The sequence below is a fragment of the Sinocyclocheilus grahami genome, unplaced genomic scaffold, assembly GCF_001515645.1.
Source record: "Sinocyclocheilus grahami isolate Dianchi unplaced genomic scaffold, SAMN03320097.WGS_v1.1 scaffold527.1, whole genome shotgun sequence".
Lineage (NCBI taxonomy): Eukaryota > Metazoa > Chordata > Actinopteri > Cypriniformes > Cyprinidae > Sinocyclocheilus > Sinocyclocheilus grahami.
The window spans coordinates 497,351-515,455 of NW_015505706.1; the positions used below are offsets into that span (position 1 = coordinate 497,351).

Sequence of the window (18,105 nt, forward strand, 5' to 3'; positions counted from 1 at the left end):
ACTTGTTTGACCGTTGTTTGTTTCCAGTACAAGTACATTGTTATAACAACTGAGTACCTAATTTAGAATTCAGAACACTAGATTTGCCCAGAAGACTGAAAGACTTTCTTGACTGTTTTCATGCTTTATATCATTGCACAAGTCAATGATGAACTGTCATCAGATGACTGATGATCTCATGTGTTACTTGATTTCTTGTTGAAGATACAGAATTTGCATTATATTATGCCTGCATTTGTGAGTTGAATTTAAAAAAATTAAAACGGGCACATAATATCGTACAATTGATAGTTCAACCGCAGGCCCCTGAATCTATTAAACTGTAACCAGATCGAAAATATTCTATCTCTGGCTAAGAAAACCAATGTCAGATATGCACCCCTATAAGTTAGTTTGCTGCATTGTTAAGGCAGGTGTCTATGTAGGCAGTATAGATAGCAAGTTAACTCACCAGGTTTTGGAACAGAACTAGAGAAACCAGCACAGGCCTGTGTTGCTATGTCACAAAGAAGGCACCTATGTAACAGCAGAATACAATACAACAGTGCAAAATGACAGTGAATCAGTGTTATGAGAGTGTTTGTCTATTCATTTGAAATGCGATCATTTGTTATTCTGCGTGAGGGTGGTTTGGTTGAAAATATCTTTGCCTAAAGGGAAAAATGTGCCTTACAACGAGCAATCGAGTCGAATACATCTCCGCTCTCTGAAAAATGCACAGATATCTAAGGACTCACAGTTTGATAGCAGAGCACAGTCACATATTATGCACTCGTACACACACTTAAGAGACATATGAACACACAAAACACAGTAGTGTAATGAGATCTCTGCTGTTCTCTCTCTCCTTACATTCCTGTGTGTTATTTCAGTGATAGGACTTGCGCGGCGTACAATTTGAGACGGCACATTCTGATCTGATCTGCAGATTTCTGGGAAAGGTAGTGTTCAGCCGTGGGCTTCCAAAAGGGTCCGCTCTTCTGCGATTGGTCAGTCTTTTTTCTGACACGGTGCATTGTGGGTATTCTGTGGCACTTGGTACAACTGTCTCTCTGTGGGTGTGGCTTGATCAGATGTGCTCTTGGGTGTGTCATAGGCTGAGCTTGCTGACTGGCTGCTGTCTGTCCGAGCCACTAAACCACACCCCCTGAATGGTAGAGTGCCTCCTGATAGGTGGTTAGCTCTGTCAATCATGATTGGCATGGCATATTCAGTGCCAGATGCAGGAAGGGGCTCAGCATAAGCATGGTAATGTTCAGGGGAAATAGGAGCATCATACTCAGGGGCATCGGCTTCTTCGGGCTTGAACGTTGACCTTTGTCCAAGAGAGGCCATTGTACTGGTGACAAGTGGTTGGGCGTATTCTACACAGATAGGAAAGGCAGAAAATAGATTGTTCAAGTGTTTGTTGGAGAAAATAAAACTAATTTGAACAGTTTGTTTGTATGTGTACCTGCAGGCTCCACCCGGGGTCTCTGGGGGTCTACTCTTGCCGTGGAACTGTAACGAACACAGTCTTCTCCATCCAACTTAGAGGGCAGCAACTGTTTCATACTCTTCCACCACACTAAAGCACACATTCACGCACATTTAATAATTTATGTAGGTGGAAATGCAAAAGAGTAAACAACTGAGAGAACAGACGCACCTGTGCGTTCCCAGTGTGGAAGGTCATAAGTCACCTCCGGGCTTTTTCTGTAAGTTTGAATACAGATGGTGAACATTATCATCTCAGATGGCTTGTCCTTTAAGCCTATTTGCATTAAAGGTCTTTGCACAGACGTTGCACAAATTCTCGTCCGGAATTTTCGCATGTTAAAAAATAAATATGACCTCACGCTGTGTCAATCACGTTTATACACTGCCTCCAAAACTTTCGTCCGTCATAAAAAAAATTCGGACCAGGTTCGATTTTCTGCGTTTTCACATCTGTAGCAAGCATTTTGATAGGAAAGGATGCCAAATACGAACCCCCCCACCCCCGCCCCCCCAAAAATAACACATACAAAAATTTCAGACTCAGTGTGCAAGACCTTTAGTTTACATTTTCATGAATAACAAAGTTTTAATATTAGGCTAAAATAAAGTAGTCAACTTTTAGGGTGGATCAAAACCTTTCATCAAAGTTGTCGTAAAACCAAAACAATACCCGTTCTTGCCTTAGGACAACTTTGATGAACTTTATTGATCCATTTCAAATGTTGACTACTGTATTGCAGCCGAATGATCTATTGGTGATTTTTTCAACTATTTGGATCAAACATTTTGTTGAGATATCGAAATGTTTTTACTGACCTGTTCTTCCACAGCCACGAACACACCATGACCAACACAGGCATTGTCAGAACCACCACCAATACAGGAACCAACACTGCCACCAGCGCCACCTCTGTTACATTAATAACATTAATCTAGTGTCAATTAATACTGTTTTGTCTAAATAAATAAAAAAATTCAAAACTAAATTCAAAATGCTGCAAATAATACTAATAATAAATACTGTATTCAGTACTAAACAGTAATGAAGGATGGATTAAACTAATTAAAATTTGGCTATTTCACCCAATTTTTGTATGCGATTTGTATTTTTTAATCATTGTTAACTTAGCAACATGCTAAAATGAGAATCCTAAGTGAGTGCACTTCATATGAGAATCAAATGAAAAGTGTTTTTGCTGCCTACATAAACCTAATTAAAATAAGTCATTTATGAGGTTTCATTTCACAAAGAATGCTGCCTGAGGGGCCATTCACACAGAATATGCTTTAGCCTTCCAGTGTGCTGCTTTTTCATTGTTTTTTATGTAAAAGTGCTAGACAGAAGTGTTTGACCATTGCATTCGCTACTTGCTTATGACAGGATTATTATAACCCGGTGGTCAAGTTAAAAGAAAAAAAAAAACTTGAGGCCATGAGTTTTTTGTCATTCCATTCCATTCCATTCCATTTTTAAACCAAAAAGTCCAATCTGTGTGAATAAAAGGCCCCTAAGAAAGAAGATGCCTATATAGACAGAACGGCAGCTCACTGAGGTTTATAACAAAGCTCATTTGTTAAATAACTGAATGAAGTGTGTTCTTACCATCGTGAGAGTGCGGAGGCATGGTGGTGTTTCGGATGTTGGGTGTGTGTGTCGTCCTCTCCTGTAGGGGGGGCACTGTGCTTTTTCTGCGAGGGGGAGGAGGGGCTGACTGGAAGATTCTTGGCCTCGCTGACCAACAGAAAGAGATCCAATCATGTTTAGCATAGCTAATTGGCCGAATCGGAGTCCGATTTCTCGATTTAGTCTCACCTGCATGAGGTTGGCAGCCCAGCAGCTCCATTTTAAGGGCGATCCTCTGGTGCCACTGCAAGGGACATATTCGGATGAAGCGTGCTTCAATTGGAGGAATAAAGTTGTTCCTCACTTCCTGGAGATAGTTGGTGTTGCCTTGGAAAATCTGTTACAGAGACACAAGGACACATTGCCTTGGCAACAAAGAACATTTGGCCTCAGACCAAGGTCCATCTTATTTACGCCTAATCAATGCGCTTCTCGTTAAGCTCCCTGACAGTCGATGGACATTCATTATTAATGACCACAGAGTGCACTTTAATTTCAGGCTCCTTAAACCTCAGGAGTGTAAAACCCTTTTTCCTGAAAATATATACAAATCGTGATGTCATTCTGCAGCAGTTCTGATACCACCGCCAAATACCCACCAAACACAAAAGAAGAACAGACAGCAAAACATATGCTCTGCTTCAAAACCTACAGAGCTGGGTCTTGTTTTGGCCTAATTCAATTGCAATAAATAAAATTGTATAGAATATAAATGCATAAAATAAAATAGCATAAAATAAAATATAAGATGGCGGATAGGGCAAAAGAAATTGTAAACCTAGATTTCATCTAATACTTGAAAGAAATTGGAAAATAAAATGTAATCCAAATTTTACCCAATATTTGTATTTTTAGGTACCACGTCTTAGCATCAGGTTAACATCAAACATCATCTTTTGAAATTATTATTATTTTGAAATGTTGCTTCAAATGTAGAACATTCCAAATCAGTCATTTATAAAGTTAATGTTGGTTAGAATGCTGCCTTAAAAGATTATGGAACAGAGCTAAGCTAACACGATACAAACAATCCTCCATACCTTATTTTTATCTGATCCAACTTCTTGATAGGGTTTCCATTGCTGTCTGTCATGGCTATATAACACCTCATAGGCTGAAACGTAAAACTGATATTCTTGGAGGGTGGAGCCAGTGGTGGTAATACCTGAGAAGCAGAGTCGAATGACTGACCAATCAAGATACAGACGCAAACACACTGATCCTTCTTTCTCTCTCACACACAAACTCTACCTGTTATTTTTTTCTCCTTCTTTAAGTCCACTTGAATCCATTCTTTTGTGTCACTGTTGGCTGCTGCCCACGGACGTCCTGGTGTTTTGAGGCGAGCCCCTGTGGGGCCCCAGGCAGAGGGCTCCTTTCCATGACCGCCCCATTCCCACACTGAGGAGGCTGTGATCTGAGAGTCACTGACCACCCCCGACTCCAAACCCAAAGTGCCATAGCAACCTTGAGAGAGAGAAAATGAAAGCTTCTATTATTAGATCATCAAGGTGTTGGGCATTTCTGTAAAACTGACAGGAATAAAGAACAAATGTCTTTATTAAATCTTCAAGTTATTTTAACTGATTTTATTTTTTACAATTTGGGCAAAACAAAGCATTCTATAAGATACTACACAACCAAGAAATACTGCAAATAGTAGAGACAATAGGTTTGATACATTACTGACTCACTTACCACTAGTCTTGAAAGTAAAGAGGCTTGGGGAGAGATTTCCACTGTAAGAGGGAGAGAGATGCATTATCATTCTGTCTACCAATCAATCCGTTTATTACATAGCAGGAAAAAACTCAACCAAAGAGCGGAATCAAATCTAACTAGATTTGCATTTCCAGAAAGAAATACCAGTGCTTGCGAGGCAGCAAAGTGCTTTAATAAGCTGAGGTTTTGGGCTTTGATTCTGAGCAAATGAAATGCAGCATCAGAGATGTTTTGCACACAGCATGCATCTAGTTTTCCACCAGCTGTGCACGAGAAGCAACACACAACGCAAGATCATCTTCACGGTGTAGACAATCATAGATAGCTGCAAATAAATGCATCCAGTATGCAAATGTTAAGCTGTCGCTTAAGCTGTGTTCACGTCATGTCGGAATTACCATAATTACCAGATGACAATTTAGAGCAGTTCAGGTCCTCTGACTCAGAAAGTATTCGTTTCTATGGCAACACACGATTCATAATGAAAAGACAGATCCATGTGCTGCTTTGTTGTTTATGGCGGTACTTAATTCACTACATTAATTCACCTCTGTACGCTCTTGTGAAATACTGAAGAACAAAAAAACGACTGTAATAACTATAATATATTTAAGTCAAAGCTTTGATAACATTTACTTTCCAACTTGTAATTAACAAGTTCAAGAAAAATAGAGACGGTTTTTACTTGTTGGAAAACTTATTAGACTAATTCCATACTTGCTAAAAACTATAATGAATATGTATAAAAAATATACATGTATATATATATATATATATATATATTTAAAAAACAAAACTATAAAATTGTCAAATTTCCTAATAATATTTAAATTTTTTTATACAAAATTAATATTCTTTAAAAAAATATATTCCCTCCTCCTACACACAGATAGATAGATAGATATATATTGTAGAAAGGGGGTTCCTTGCAATATTTGGAGGGTCTTTGACAAAAAAATTGGAAAACCACTGCATTGCACAGTTAAAGGGAATTAATTTGCAGAAAAGACTAAGAAAAAGAGGAAATTCAATACTGCACTCTTGCAAGCCCTGTAATCAAATGAAATATAATTTCCCATGAAGAAAGCAAGCAAGAATGCAAATGGGTTACTCACGGCACAGATGTCACATTGTTGGCCAGCGAGCTTTCGTAGTGTGGAATGCCTTTGCTGCTGACCACGCTGATTTGCCCCCCCAGAGTGTTGGAGACCACACCCGCATGAACACCGGCCAGACAGAGAGGAGAAGACTGGTGGCACTCGAATGCACATCATGCTGAAATCACGACTTCCAAACTCGTAAGCTGAACTTCCCAGAAGGACTTCGAGCACTCAGGAGAAAATAACAACCACATCTAACTGCAATGTGTACATGGCCAGAGCCACTTGCTGCCCAACACTGGAATAATAGTAAAATTGCTAGTTTAAAAAGAAAAAAATGACAGTTCTGATTAAACATACACACACAGTTGGGACTCCAAACCAAAAAGAGACCACAAGCACTAGACAAACTCTCAACACCCACACACACTAGGCAAACTCTCAACATCCACACACACCGACACTGCAAACACACACCACTTCCTCTGGGCAAAATAAAACACCACTCTTGCCACAAACAACGCGTGCACACACACACACACACACAATCGTAAAGGTGTCATATGGGCCCCACACTAATTCTGAGGGTGTATCTGAGCTGAGAAACAAGACTGTTGTCAGCTGGTCTGCATTAGAAAACCATTCAGCCAAACCTGATCTAACATCTCCCCGAGAAACACGCTGTCATGCACACATAAAAACACGCACACACATACATCCAAACACACAGACGTGCATACCAACACGCCCCTAGGAGACCAAGAGCTCTAAAACTGACACGCAGAATCATTTACAATGACTCAACTTCAGAAGAATGTCTGCTTCACGCTCTGTCTTTCCTTCAAACTCATATTCATACACCCTAAAGTTTGAAACATGCTCTCAAGAAGAAAACTGCCTATTGTGTTCAAACAGACAAAATGAAATCATCTAAACAGTTTTAAAGCAAGCAGGAAGCATTAAAGCAGAGATGATGATAATGTATGTCTAAGACAGTTTGCGGTCGTGCTAAAAGAAATATTCTTCTGTTAAATACAGCTGACAGCATCTGTGACATGCTTTTCATCACCATGGACAATCATTTTGACTGATACCTTAATCTGTAAAAACATTAGTTGATGCACTTATACAGTGTTTTAAAGATGCGATTGCTTTGGAAACACAACCAAACAGTTAAACAACACGTGTTAAAAATATTATAGCTGCGTGATATAATCATTTATTTGTGAACCTGTGCAATTTCAAGAGCCTGTAAGAAAGTTTTCTTTGTTTCTTAATAACCAACTTTCAAAAAAGTGAAAGTAGTGATTTCTAAGTGAATGCCTCCTCTCTTGTAGTGCATCAATACATATTCCTTATGGAATGAAGGACAGTTTTTATAAACATTTCTTAAGAATGTAAAGACTTCAGACGGAACATTATAAACATGAAGCCCTAAGAGAATATTTTACTTTGAAGAGCTGAATCACTGCAGTTAAAGAGGATAAACAAATCACATAATGCAGAAGCAACAGCGCCCGCACTTCTTGTGTCCCTGAGCATGTCTGGTTTGTTTGAGTCAGATCTTTTCAGTGATCTCAAGGATTCAACGTGGTCACAGTGGTTCTCAAGTTGAGAGCTCACTGGAGAAGAAGATAATCATTGAATAATGACTTAAAGGGGTCATATGATGTTGCTAAAAAGAACATTATTTTGTGTATTTGGTGTAATGAAATGTGTTTATTCTAGAGTGAGGAACGACCGGAGGGCTAGAGTGAGCAGAGGCGGCAGGCTTGAGAATGGCGCGGCCGGTGGATTCGAAGAAGGAGGCAACCACATGTGGCGACCCCGGGCTGGACTACGCTTCGTCCACAGTGAAACCGATCCGGTGATCCACAGCGCAAAGTTGTTGTATTTCCTCAGCAACCAGCACGGATCAGCTCCAGGCATGACGAAGCCATATCGTCCTCTTTTGGAAGGCCAAACAAAGTAGTTTCGCTTTCACAACGAAACACAGCGTCACACACGGCGGCCTAGAGTGAGCGGCGGCCGGGGTCTAGAGTGAGGAACGACCGGAGGGCTAGAGTGAGCAGAGGCGGCAGGCTTGAGAATGGCGCGGCCGGTGGATTCGAAGAAGGAGGCAACCACATGTGGCGACCCCGGGCTGGACTACGCTTCGTCCACAGTGAAACCGATCCGGTGATCCACAGCGCAAAGTTGTTGTATTTCCTCAGCAACCAGCACGGATCAGCTCCAGGCATGACGAAGCCATATCGTCCTCTTTTGGAAGGCCAAACAAAGTAGTTTCGCTTTCAGAACGAAACACACAGCGTCTTTACGACATGGCGGTGGCAACAACAATACTACAGCGAGAATAAAAGTTACGCCTTCTTTCTTTGCGTGAACATTTGGGCGGCGTTATGCAAATCTTCCCACATAGTGACGTAGACATGTGGGGGCGTGTTAGAACAAGGCGTTTTAGGTAGGCGTGGCTGACTCTTAACTTTTATAAAGAATATCTCTTTGGATTTGAGACTTTAGTCTTTGCAACTTTACAGATCTTCTTTATGCACCAAGCGCTTGTAACACTACAAAGAGAAAGGAAAAATTGAAATCGCATCATATGACCCCTTTAAATGTCGGTCAGATTCTTCGTACAGGGTAAATAGACTTGAAATATATAAGTCATATTGACCACTTTTAAGATGCTTTTGCTTCGTTTTTCAAGCTTGAAAGCTTTGGTCCCCGTTCTATGTAATTGCATGGAATAGAGTGACTAAAGCTCAAAGTATGCTTCAGTTTTTATGTGGACAGTAGGGTATGTTTACAGTGCATGTGACATACATATTATTACCAGCATAATATGTGCAGCCTGATTTTTTATAATTGCACATACTCAATTCCTTAGTTTGCATGTGTACCTTAAAATTTTTGCACTAATAGTTAATCCACAAGGTGGCAATGCCTTGGACATGGCCTTTGTTTCACAGATGAAAAAAAAAAGAAAAGATGTTTGCATAATCATGCTTTTTAAAGTTCATTACCAAACATATATTTAGAGATGTTTACATTGCTGTTGATAATACTAAATAAAACAATTTTTTCATTAGGTTAGATAGAGTATTAATCACTCAAATCACTTTATCTAAACATCTCTACTTAACCATCTGTCTAGCATATGCGTCATGTTTGTAGATTTTTAACACTTTTTATTCATGTTTGTAGTTCTAACATGCGATGGGTTGCGTGGAATATTAGCCTTTAGAGTGTCTATGGATCTGCACATCGTCTTTCCACCGGAAACGATGTAAACCAAGTCGTGATACTCATTTCAACATAAATTTCTACTATTTAGAAGACAATCATTCTAATATTCTAATAAGTATACCTTGAGTTTAACACATTAGGAACAATGTCTCCTTTTGCATTCTTTAAATAAAGTCATACAAGTTTGGATCAACACGAATCTGTCTAGCATATGCGTCATGTTTGTAGATTTTTAACACTTTTTATTCATGTTTGTAGCTCTAACATGCGATGGGTTGCGTGGAATATTAGCCTTTAGAGTGTCTATGGATCTGCACATCGTCTTTCCACCGGAAACAGTAAACCAAGTCGTGATACTCATTTCAACATAAATTTCTACTATTTAGAAGACAATCATTCTAATATTCTAATAAGTATACCTTGAGTTTAACACATTAGGAACAATGTCTCCTTTTGCATTCTTTAAATAAAGTCATACAAGTTTGGATCAACACGAGGGTGAGTGAATAATAACAGCATTTTCATTTATGACTAAACTAACCCTTCAATCTAACATCCACTCACAATGGCCTACTTACATCTCTGTATCCATGCGGTATGGTTCCCGAAACCTCTCCGAAATCAGTCAGGCATCCAGCAGGACAGAATTTACTGCAAATGCAGGACGGGAATATGAGACACAGACACACATATATGCAAGAACATGAAAACACACACCCCAGACAGCTGTAAACGTGAGTACCTGAACTCCGCTTCACTGAAGTGCTCTCCTTTTTCCAGACAGGTGATGAGGTCTGAAGGATGAGAAAAGAGACACACATTTTCTTTGAACCCTCTTGAAACGTATTTACCTGTCAGATAAAGCAGCACATCTGATGGTTGCCATGATGACACTATTGATTAATATCATCCTTCCACACAAAGATAAAACACAGGCATGTATGTGTGTGTGTGTGTGTGTTATGTGCGCACTGGCCATTCAGTAAGTGGTGTAACAGACTGGTGTATTGCGTTTCATTTTTGTGGATAAAAGCCTCCATCTCAATGAACAGATCAATACCAACTAGATGTATATCCGTTACTTTTTCCCTTAGTAAATATGAGTGGTGCTCACCCGTGCAAAACTTCCTGCCACAATGCTGCAATGTGTATGACTGTGTGTGCGCATTTCTGGTTCAAGGTATTTTGTGGTGTTATTGTACCCATTACTCACACCCACAGCACGGATTCATCTGTCTTTTTCCTGACTCATGGGAAATATGATCTCTCTCACACACACACACACAGTCTCGCAGCACTGGGGTAAACAGGTGCAGCTCCCACATGGCAGAGTGAACTCCTGACCTCAGACAGCTCCAGAGGTCAAAGGCCAAATGTCATTGTTAAGACACATCAAACACAGAAGTGCACAGCTGTGATTCCACAGATTTGGAGGCTCAGGATGTGCCATGCTGTACAGAGCACCTTCACAAATGTGCTTACACCTCACTTTGAAACTTTCCTGCAGCATTTGACATTATTACAAAAATAACTAGTACTTTTTCGTATGCTTTGGGCATTAGAACTAGTTATTTGAACAAACCTCTAACACCACGTCTGCACCGCTATATTATATGCACGCAGATAAATTTTTTCTAAAAAATCTTTTGTACTAATTAGTACTAAAACTGTCCTGTTTGTGGTTTCACAGTAAAAAAAGAAATGGAACATCTATTCTATGTAATTTAAATCTATGTAACAAACCATGTCATTTGAGTAACCAGACATAACTGCAACTAAACAAGCAATGCAAATGTGTTAATAATAAACTTGTATTTTATTTAGAGACATTAGATAGTTATCGAACTCTGTACTAGCTACATTAAACTGTACTGCATGTCTTTTGGTTACTTTTGCATTATTAAGACATTGGACACTCAATTATATTAATTATTTAACAGAAATATTACAAAATAACTGCTTAACTACATTTTACTGTTGAAGATGCTGTCATTTTGAGTGTTACCACACAGTGATGCAGAGGTCAGGTGATACAAGTCAGAGCTTTCAGAAAATTCAAGTTTACAAGTTGTAAGTTGTTTACAAGGATGTGAACAATTTTTATAAGCTGAAACCTTGTAATTATGGTAATTTTACATTAATTAATTTTGAGGAATTTTTTTATTTTTATTAAGTGTCAAAACTGAAGTATACTTTAGGTGTCTCTAAGTATTTAACAATGCCACATTTATGTTATGGACATGGATGATCATTTTTATTCATGTAGCATATTTAGCACAGGTATGCTATTACTTAATTGCTATTATTAATAAATTTCTACAAGTTATTTTTGAAATAGTCACACTGATTTTTACTGTAAAGCTGGTTGGAAGCAATTTGTTTTGAATGAAGTGCTATATAAATAACTTTGACTTGACCTTCTAAGCAATCTGACTTGCAATGTAAATCCAACAGACATTGAAGGAGTGGCCCGAGCTACAACTTGGGACAAGAATATAGATTTGGTCAAAAAGTGATCACCCAGCAATAGCCCACAACCCTCTAGCAACATGATGTATTTCGAACTCTGTGACATTTTTGTACTGTATGACACAAGAGCCAACAGCCATTACATAACTTCCTCTCATTTTAAATGAATTTAAACTATTGACTCGTCTGTTAAATGAACTGTCTGTCATGCATAAGCTCTCTGGACGCACCCTGGAACCAGGAAAAACCCTAACATCCTTACAGTCAGAAACATACTCCTGAAATAATCTTTGTAATCAGGTTCACATGTCGTCCCTCAGTCTCATCTGAACAAACACACACAGTTACCACAGCAGCTCCTTTATGCATCTTGAGACACATCCAAGCCTGCTTCAACACTAATTCATCCAAACACAAGCTTTCACACATACAGGACAATAAGTGCACTACTGTTTAAAAGTTCTTTATGAAATCAATACTTTTGTTCAGCAAGGATGTGTTAAATTGATCAAAAGTGACAGTAAAGACATTTATAATGTCACAAAATACTTCTATTTTAAATAAATGCTGTTCTTTTGAACTTCGTATTTCTATTAATTCTTTTATTAAAGAATAAAATATCTATTTATACTTTCTATTTATTCACAGATTCCAAAAAAAAAAAATATATATATATATTAAGCAGCTGTTTTCAACACTGATAATAGTGAGAAGTGTTTCTTGACTGCTTACCTGTGTGCTGAGTCTTGGTGTAGGAGAGGAAGAGGCCACGGCCGTTTTTGTGTGGTCCACTCATGAACTGCACTGTGACCTGATGCCCCTCCGACTGTATGACAGCGTCTTTCCATTCTTTCCCACCACAAAACTTCACTGCAGAAAGAGAAATGGAAATCATTTTCAATTATTTTCCATTCACTCATCAGCACTCTGTACATTAGTGGGTGGTTTTGCTGCCATAAAACAGAAATTGCAATCTTATCTTCTCACTGTGACATACTGTATATACAAGTAAACAACATATATTTACTTTATTATTACTATTATTATTATTACTTTTACTTATATATTATTTTAACATTAAGGTAACATTAAGGTTTATTATGGAAGCCCGTTTCTGCCACTGAATAAAACAAGGTTATTGCGACTTTTTATCTCGCAATTCAGAATTTTTTTCTCAGAATTGTGAGATGTAAACTTGCAATTGCAAGTTATAAAGTCAAAATTGCAAGATATAAAGTCACAATTATGAGAGAAAAAAGTCAGAATTGCGTGATATAAACTCCAGTTATAAAGTCCAATTTTGAGGGGAAAAAAACTGATATGTTCTCAGAATTGCGACTTTATATATCACAATTCTGAGTTTATAACTCGCAATTGCGAGTTTATATCACGCAATTCTGAGAAAAAAAGTCAGAATTGTGAGATGTAAACTTGCAATTACAAGAAAAAAAGTACGATTTGTGAGATAAAAAGTCGCAATTACGCCTTTTTTATTTTTATTCAGTGGCGGAAACGGGCTTACATAGTTTATAATGTTTGGTACTCTTATTTTTAATTTATTTGGTTTATTTGAAATTATTTCTAGTTTTTACAGTATTGTATAAGGGATAATAACTGCTCTCATACAATGACAATAAAGATATTTCATTCAGTTCAACACTGCAGTAAAGTGACTTTCACTTTTCAGTTTTTGGCAACTTTTCCGACAACAAATATTATTAATACCAGGTGTAAATAGGGCCATAGATTACAAAAGTTTTGAAAAGGAAATACTTTTTTTCAAATTTAATATAATGATCTCAATTTATATTATAAGTATAAATGTGACTGAAGACTAGAAAAACAACAACAACAAATGCACATTGTGTTCAGAAGTGTTTCTCACCAATTTCCGTTCGCCCCGGTCCGTGGCCATTATAGAGTCGCAGGTAAGAAACTTGGCAGTTGTTTGTGTCTATGTCAAGATCCGCAATGCGCACAAGGATTGTGTGTCCGGTGGTCACGCTGATCTCAAATTCACACACAGAGTTTGAGGGATAGGACAGAGGGTACCCCAGAGACGCCAGGCTCCCACTTCCCATACCCAGCACTGTGTGTCCACAGCCGTCCCCTGAAAAACATTCACAAATGATCATACTTTTAACAAGATAACAGCATGGAATGCTTTGTTAGTTTAATGGAAATTACAGTCTAATCTGGATGCGGTACAATCAACATAATTTGATGATATTTGCATGGCCCACTAAGGCAGGGGTTCTGAACTCTGGCCCTCGAGGTCCACTTTCCTGCTGAGATTTTCTCCAGCCTTGATCAAACTCACCTGCCTGTAACTTTCTAGTAATCCTGAAGTAATCCTTGATTTGCTTGTTCAGTTGTGTTTGATTAGAGTTGCATCTAAACTCTGCAGGAAAATGGACCTCAAGGGCCAGAGTTGAGAACCCCAGCACTAAGGTTTCATAAACAAAGTGCCCAAATTTTGTCTTAATTATGTACAAAATATTTTGTCACCTAAAACTAAAATTTCATTTGGTGAAATGTTTTGCTTGAAAGTTGTACAAAAGAGCTCCTTGTTGAATCTTTAGAGGTGGAGAAAGAGAGAGAGAGAGAGAGAGAGAGAGAGAGAGAGAGAGAGAGAGAAATCACATATCTCAGAAGTGTGAGATTAAATTTGCACCATCAGACATGTGTGATATAGAAGTTGGCATAAAAGTAACTGTCTCCCTGAGGAGAGGGAGCCAATATCATTAAGATTTACGCAGCAGGGTGCTGTGGCTCACCTCTCTTCTCCCTACGAGCACACTGCTGTAAATAAGATCTGTTTAAAACCGAGAAAAAAGCAGGAAAAACACATTTAGAGGAGACAGGGGAATGAATTCTGATGAGATCGCATTGCATTGCAGCTGCTTGCGCTGCCTGTCACGCGTTTACAGGCCGAATGAAACTCAGCTTGCGCTGTTGTTACGTAATCCTTGCTGGACAATATTCAGACCCCCAGAGCAAAAAACAACAGCCCCATCCACACACACACACACACACCTCTGGTCTCAATGTTTCCCCTAGCTTTACTACACCCACACAAACCTTACATTTCCAAAGTTTTATGCACAGAAAGTACTGTCAGCTATTTCAGATAACATTCAGTATGAGTAACTGGTGCTAGTTTTCACTCGTTTCACTGAACTTTTCTCATGAATACTTTTATTCAGCAAGGATGCAGTAAACTGATCAGCAAAGACATTTATAATGTTACAAAAAGATTTCTATTTCAATGCTGTTCTTGTGAACTTTCTATTCTGAAACGATTCCCAATTTCTTAAAGAATTAAGCAGCATAACTGTTTTTAACATTGATTATAATAAAAATTGTTTCTCGAGCACCAAATCAGGATATTAGAATGATTTCTGAAAGATGAAGTCACACCGAAGACTATTTCAGACACAGTCAGCTATATATTTCAGATAATGACCTGTATGAGAAACTGGGGTCACACTTTATATTAGGTGGCATTAACTACTATGTACTTACATCAAAAAATAAGTACAATGTACTTATTGTGTTCATATTGTCTTGCAAAACACTTTTTCTGCTATTGAGGTGGGATACGGGTAAGGTCAGGGACAGGTTTGGTGGTATGGGTAGGTTTAAGGGTGGGCTAAGGTGTAAGGAATGGGTGAACAGTGTAATTATAAATGTAATAACAGAAATTAATTACAGATGTAATTACATATAGGTATTTAAAAAAATATATATGTACAATGTAAAAACATGTATGTACACAATAAGTGCATATTGTTCCAAATGATTAATTTAAATGCAAGTACATAATAGTTAAGGCCACCTAATATAAAGTGGGACCAAAACTGGGGCTAGCTGTCACACGTATTCCTGACTACATTTCTCAGGGTAGGTATATATTTAGAATCCAGTTTCTGTATAAACAAAAACCTGAAAGTCTTTGTGACAGCATGCCCCAATAAAATTGATAATGGAATTTGTATTATTTGCTTGGAGGATAAAATTCACAATAAGTACTCATTTATGATGATTTTGAACTCATTGGTCATGTGATATCAACATGGCTGCACCCATCTGGGGCACCTCACTTCATGTAGAATCAAACAGTTTTTTTTCTCTAGTAGACTGATATAGGCCTATATGATGTCTTCATCTCATGTGAGTGGGCATCATTTATATGATATTTCTCAAAAGTGCTGTTTCCTTATGTGTAAAACTACTTATTGAGTTAAGCTCAAATTGCTTAAGAAGGACTATATCTGCAATAAGTGTGCTGATAGTTTCTCTGTTTAAATGCAACAGCTTGACACTGGACAGCACATGAACTCACTGCATATGGGGGCAGCGCGTTGCGTCATCGGTTCTTCTGTGGCTCCAGCTGTAGCGCAGCAACAATGTAAGCATACAACACACACTCCGTTATCGAGCCGAGGTGTTCACCCAGTGAACTAATTACAGGTTCAGGTCTAGTTACGTGCAGTGGTTAGTTACTGGTGTCTTGATCAAACAAACGATGTATGATATTAATGAACCGAAACCGGATTTGAACCAATAAACTTTCAATGGCCAGTCTGGGTCTTTAACCGCTAACGTTAGGGCTACACCACACCACCCCCAAGAGTTTGTTGCGAAACCGCAATCAGTCCTAAACACAAGGGTGGTGAAGCAGCTTATAAGAAGTTTAGCAACTCCTAAAACTTTGACCCCCTCTGAAGATCACGTACCCTTCTGCGCCCGCGAGCTTCTGGCACCGAGGAGTAAGATGAAGACGATCAGGACGAAGACCGCAGCCCCTCCGGTCCCTCTGCCCACCATTACCGACGCGTCCATCCCAGCAGCCTGCAGTCCGAATGCATAATGCAAAAGTGTCCTGATCCAGTCTTGAGTCACAGTCCTGATAAGTGCGCGCCAGTGAGTGCGTGTGTTTAGTATCAGGATGGTTTTATTGAGGCTTCCTGAACTCTGGAGCTGCGCACCGCTGGAACAAACACAGTCTCTTCATTCCCCGATCTATTGCACGACTTCCTCAACTTCCGCTCCTCCCACCACACAGCGGCCCCTAGACGGGAATTCTGTGGTATTCCATACAGTGTTGTGGAGGGGACAAGGAGAAATCGGTGATTTGTTTTTGCCTTGTTTGTTTGGAACAAAATGTCAACATAAGAAACACGAGTGAAAATACATTATTATTAATATTATTATTATTAGCCTAGCTGACGTTTTAGGCTATTAAGGCTGTAAAAGCTGTGCATAATCTTCTTCTTCTTCTTCTTAGGACATACAGACGACAGAACTGCAAATAGGCTATTTATTGTAAATATTGACGAATGGCGAATCTATTAGACTGTCATCTCAGTCAGACATCAAATATAGGCTATCTTAACATATTATGAATATAACAGCCCACATGTAAAAATACTATAGTAATTTATAGTAAATAGCTACTAATGTTTATGAACCATAATATAGTAAATTTCTTGAATTAATTTGTTGTGGTAATTCTATAGATGCTGTGGTAATATAACAACTACAGTAATATAAACATAAACAACAACTATACCAAATACTGCACCAAGTTTTCTACAACTATAGGGTATTGTATACTACAGTACACTACAGTTTTTACTAGTATAAACTAAAGTATACTACAGTATCAGTTTATCAGTTCACTATAGTTAGCCTATGCTGTAGCATTAATTAACAAAGTGTTGTAAATAGTATAATATATACAGTATAATATACACTTTACTATAGTATGGTTTAAAAACACTGTAGTATTTACTATAAATTACTATAGTATTTTTTTCATGTGGTAGTAGCTATTTTGTTTTTCTGGTTGACATATAATGTTTGTATGATATAAGATGATACACAAATGTACCTAAAACTAAAAAACTCATCAGACTCTGTGTGACCTTGTTGAACTCGTTGGTAAAATATAGAATGAGGACCTTCAAGATGAAGGCTGACTTTGAATTAGCTGTTTTTTGAATGAGTTTGTATTTGTTAGAAATCGAACTGATACATAATAATATGTAATCTGTTAGACATATAGACATTTTTCTTTCAAAGATACTTGTGTATACTTCTGTTTAATGCAGGTCTGTTGAAGCACTGAACTCAGTCACTTGGCTGGTAGCTTTATAATGTCCAATTTCTCAAAGAACCACAGAAAAAAAGAGTTACTGAAGCTCACATCTGTGAATATGAAATGTTACTAAAATAATTATAAGGTCAATTATATATGAAGTCAGTGGTTTGGAGGTTTTATGTCACATTCTCTTGCAGATGAAAACATGTAAATGTTATAGAGTTTAATTGAGTGAAAAGCATATTTGCACTACATTTCAAGCAAAGAGCCTTTAGTTTTAATACATCCACATGGACTTTGATTGCTATCACAAGCATTCTGTCACGAATTCAGTCCATGGACTTCTGTTTATTCACCAC

The 18,105-nt window shown here is 38.2% G+C and overlaps 1 protein-coding gene across 1 annotated transcript; it reads right to left on the bottom strand.

Annotated features, from left to right (window-relative positions):
- Positions 1–13: 13 nt before the first annotated feature.
- On the bottom strand, positions 14–16,698 carry dcbld2 (discoidin, CUB and LCCL domain containing 2). Its single transcript, XM_016237949.1, has 15 exons — positions 16,380–16,698; positions 13,526–13,750; positions 12,373–12,510; positions 9,914–9,965; positions 9,750–9,822; positions 5,941–6,074; positions 4,802–4,842; positions 4,355–4,570; positions 4,144–4,268; positions 3,293–3,440; positions 3,083–3,211; positions 2,296–2,389; positions 1,649–1,695; positions 1,454–1,567; positions 14–1,364 (listed from the first exon to the last, which is right to left on the bottom strand). The coding sequence occupies exons 1-15, from the start codon at positions 16,483–16,485 to the stop codon at positions 991–993; spliced, it is 2,016 nt and encodes a 671-aa protein (XP_016093435.1). The 5' UTR covers positions 16,486–16,698; the 3' UTR covers positions 14–990.
- Positions 16,699–18,105: the final 1,407 nt, after the last annotated feature.

What these genes read in the sequence shown, in the direction of transcription:
- dcbld2 (XM_016237949.1), bottom strand. Translation starts at nt 16,485, where the DNA reads ATGGACGCGTCGGTAATGGTGGGCAGAGGGACCGGAGGGGCTGCGGTC. An exon ending in TTCAGTGAAGCGGAGTTCAG is followed by an intron (nt 9,823 to 9,913) that starts GTACTCACGTTT and finishes CTGCATTTGCAG; the next exon opens with TAAATTCTGTCCTGCTGGAT. An exon ending in AACAATGTGACATCTGTGCC is followed by an intron (nt 4,843 to 5,940) that starts GTGAGTAACCCA and finishes TCCCTCTTACAG; the next exon opens with TGGAAATCTCTCCCCAAGCC.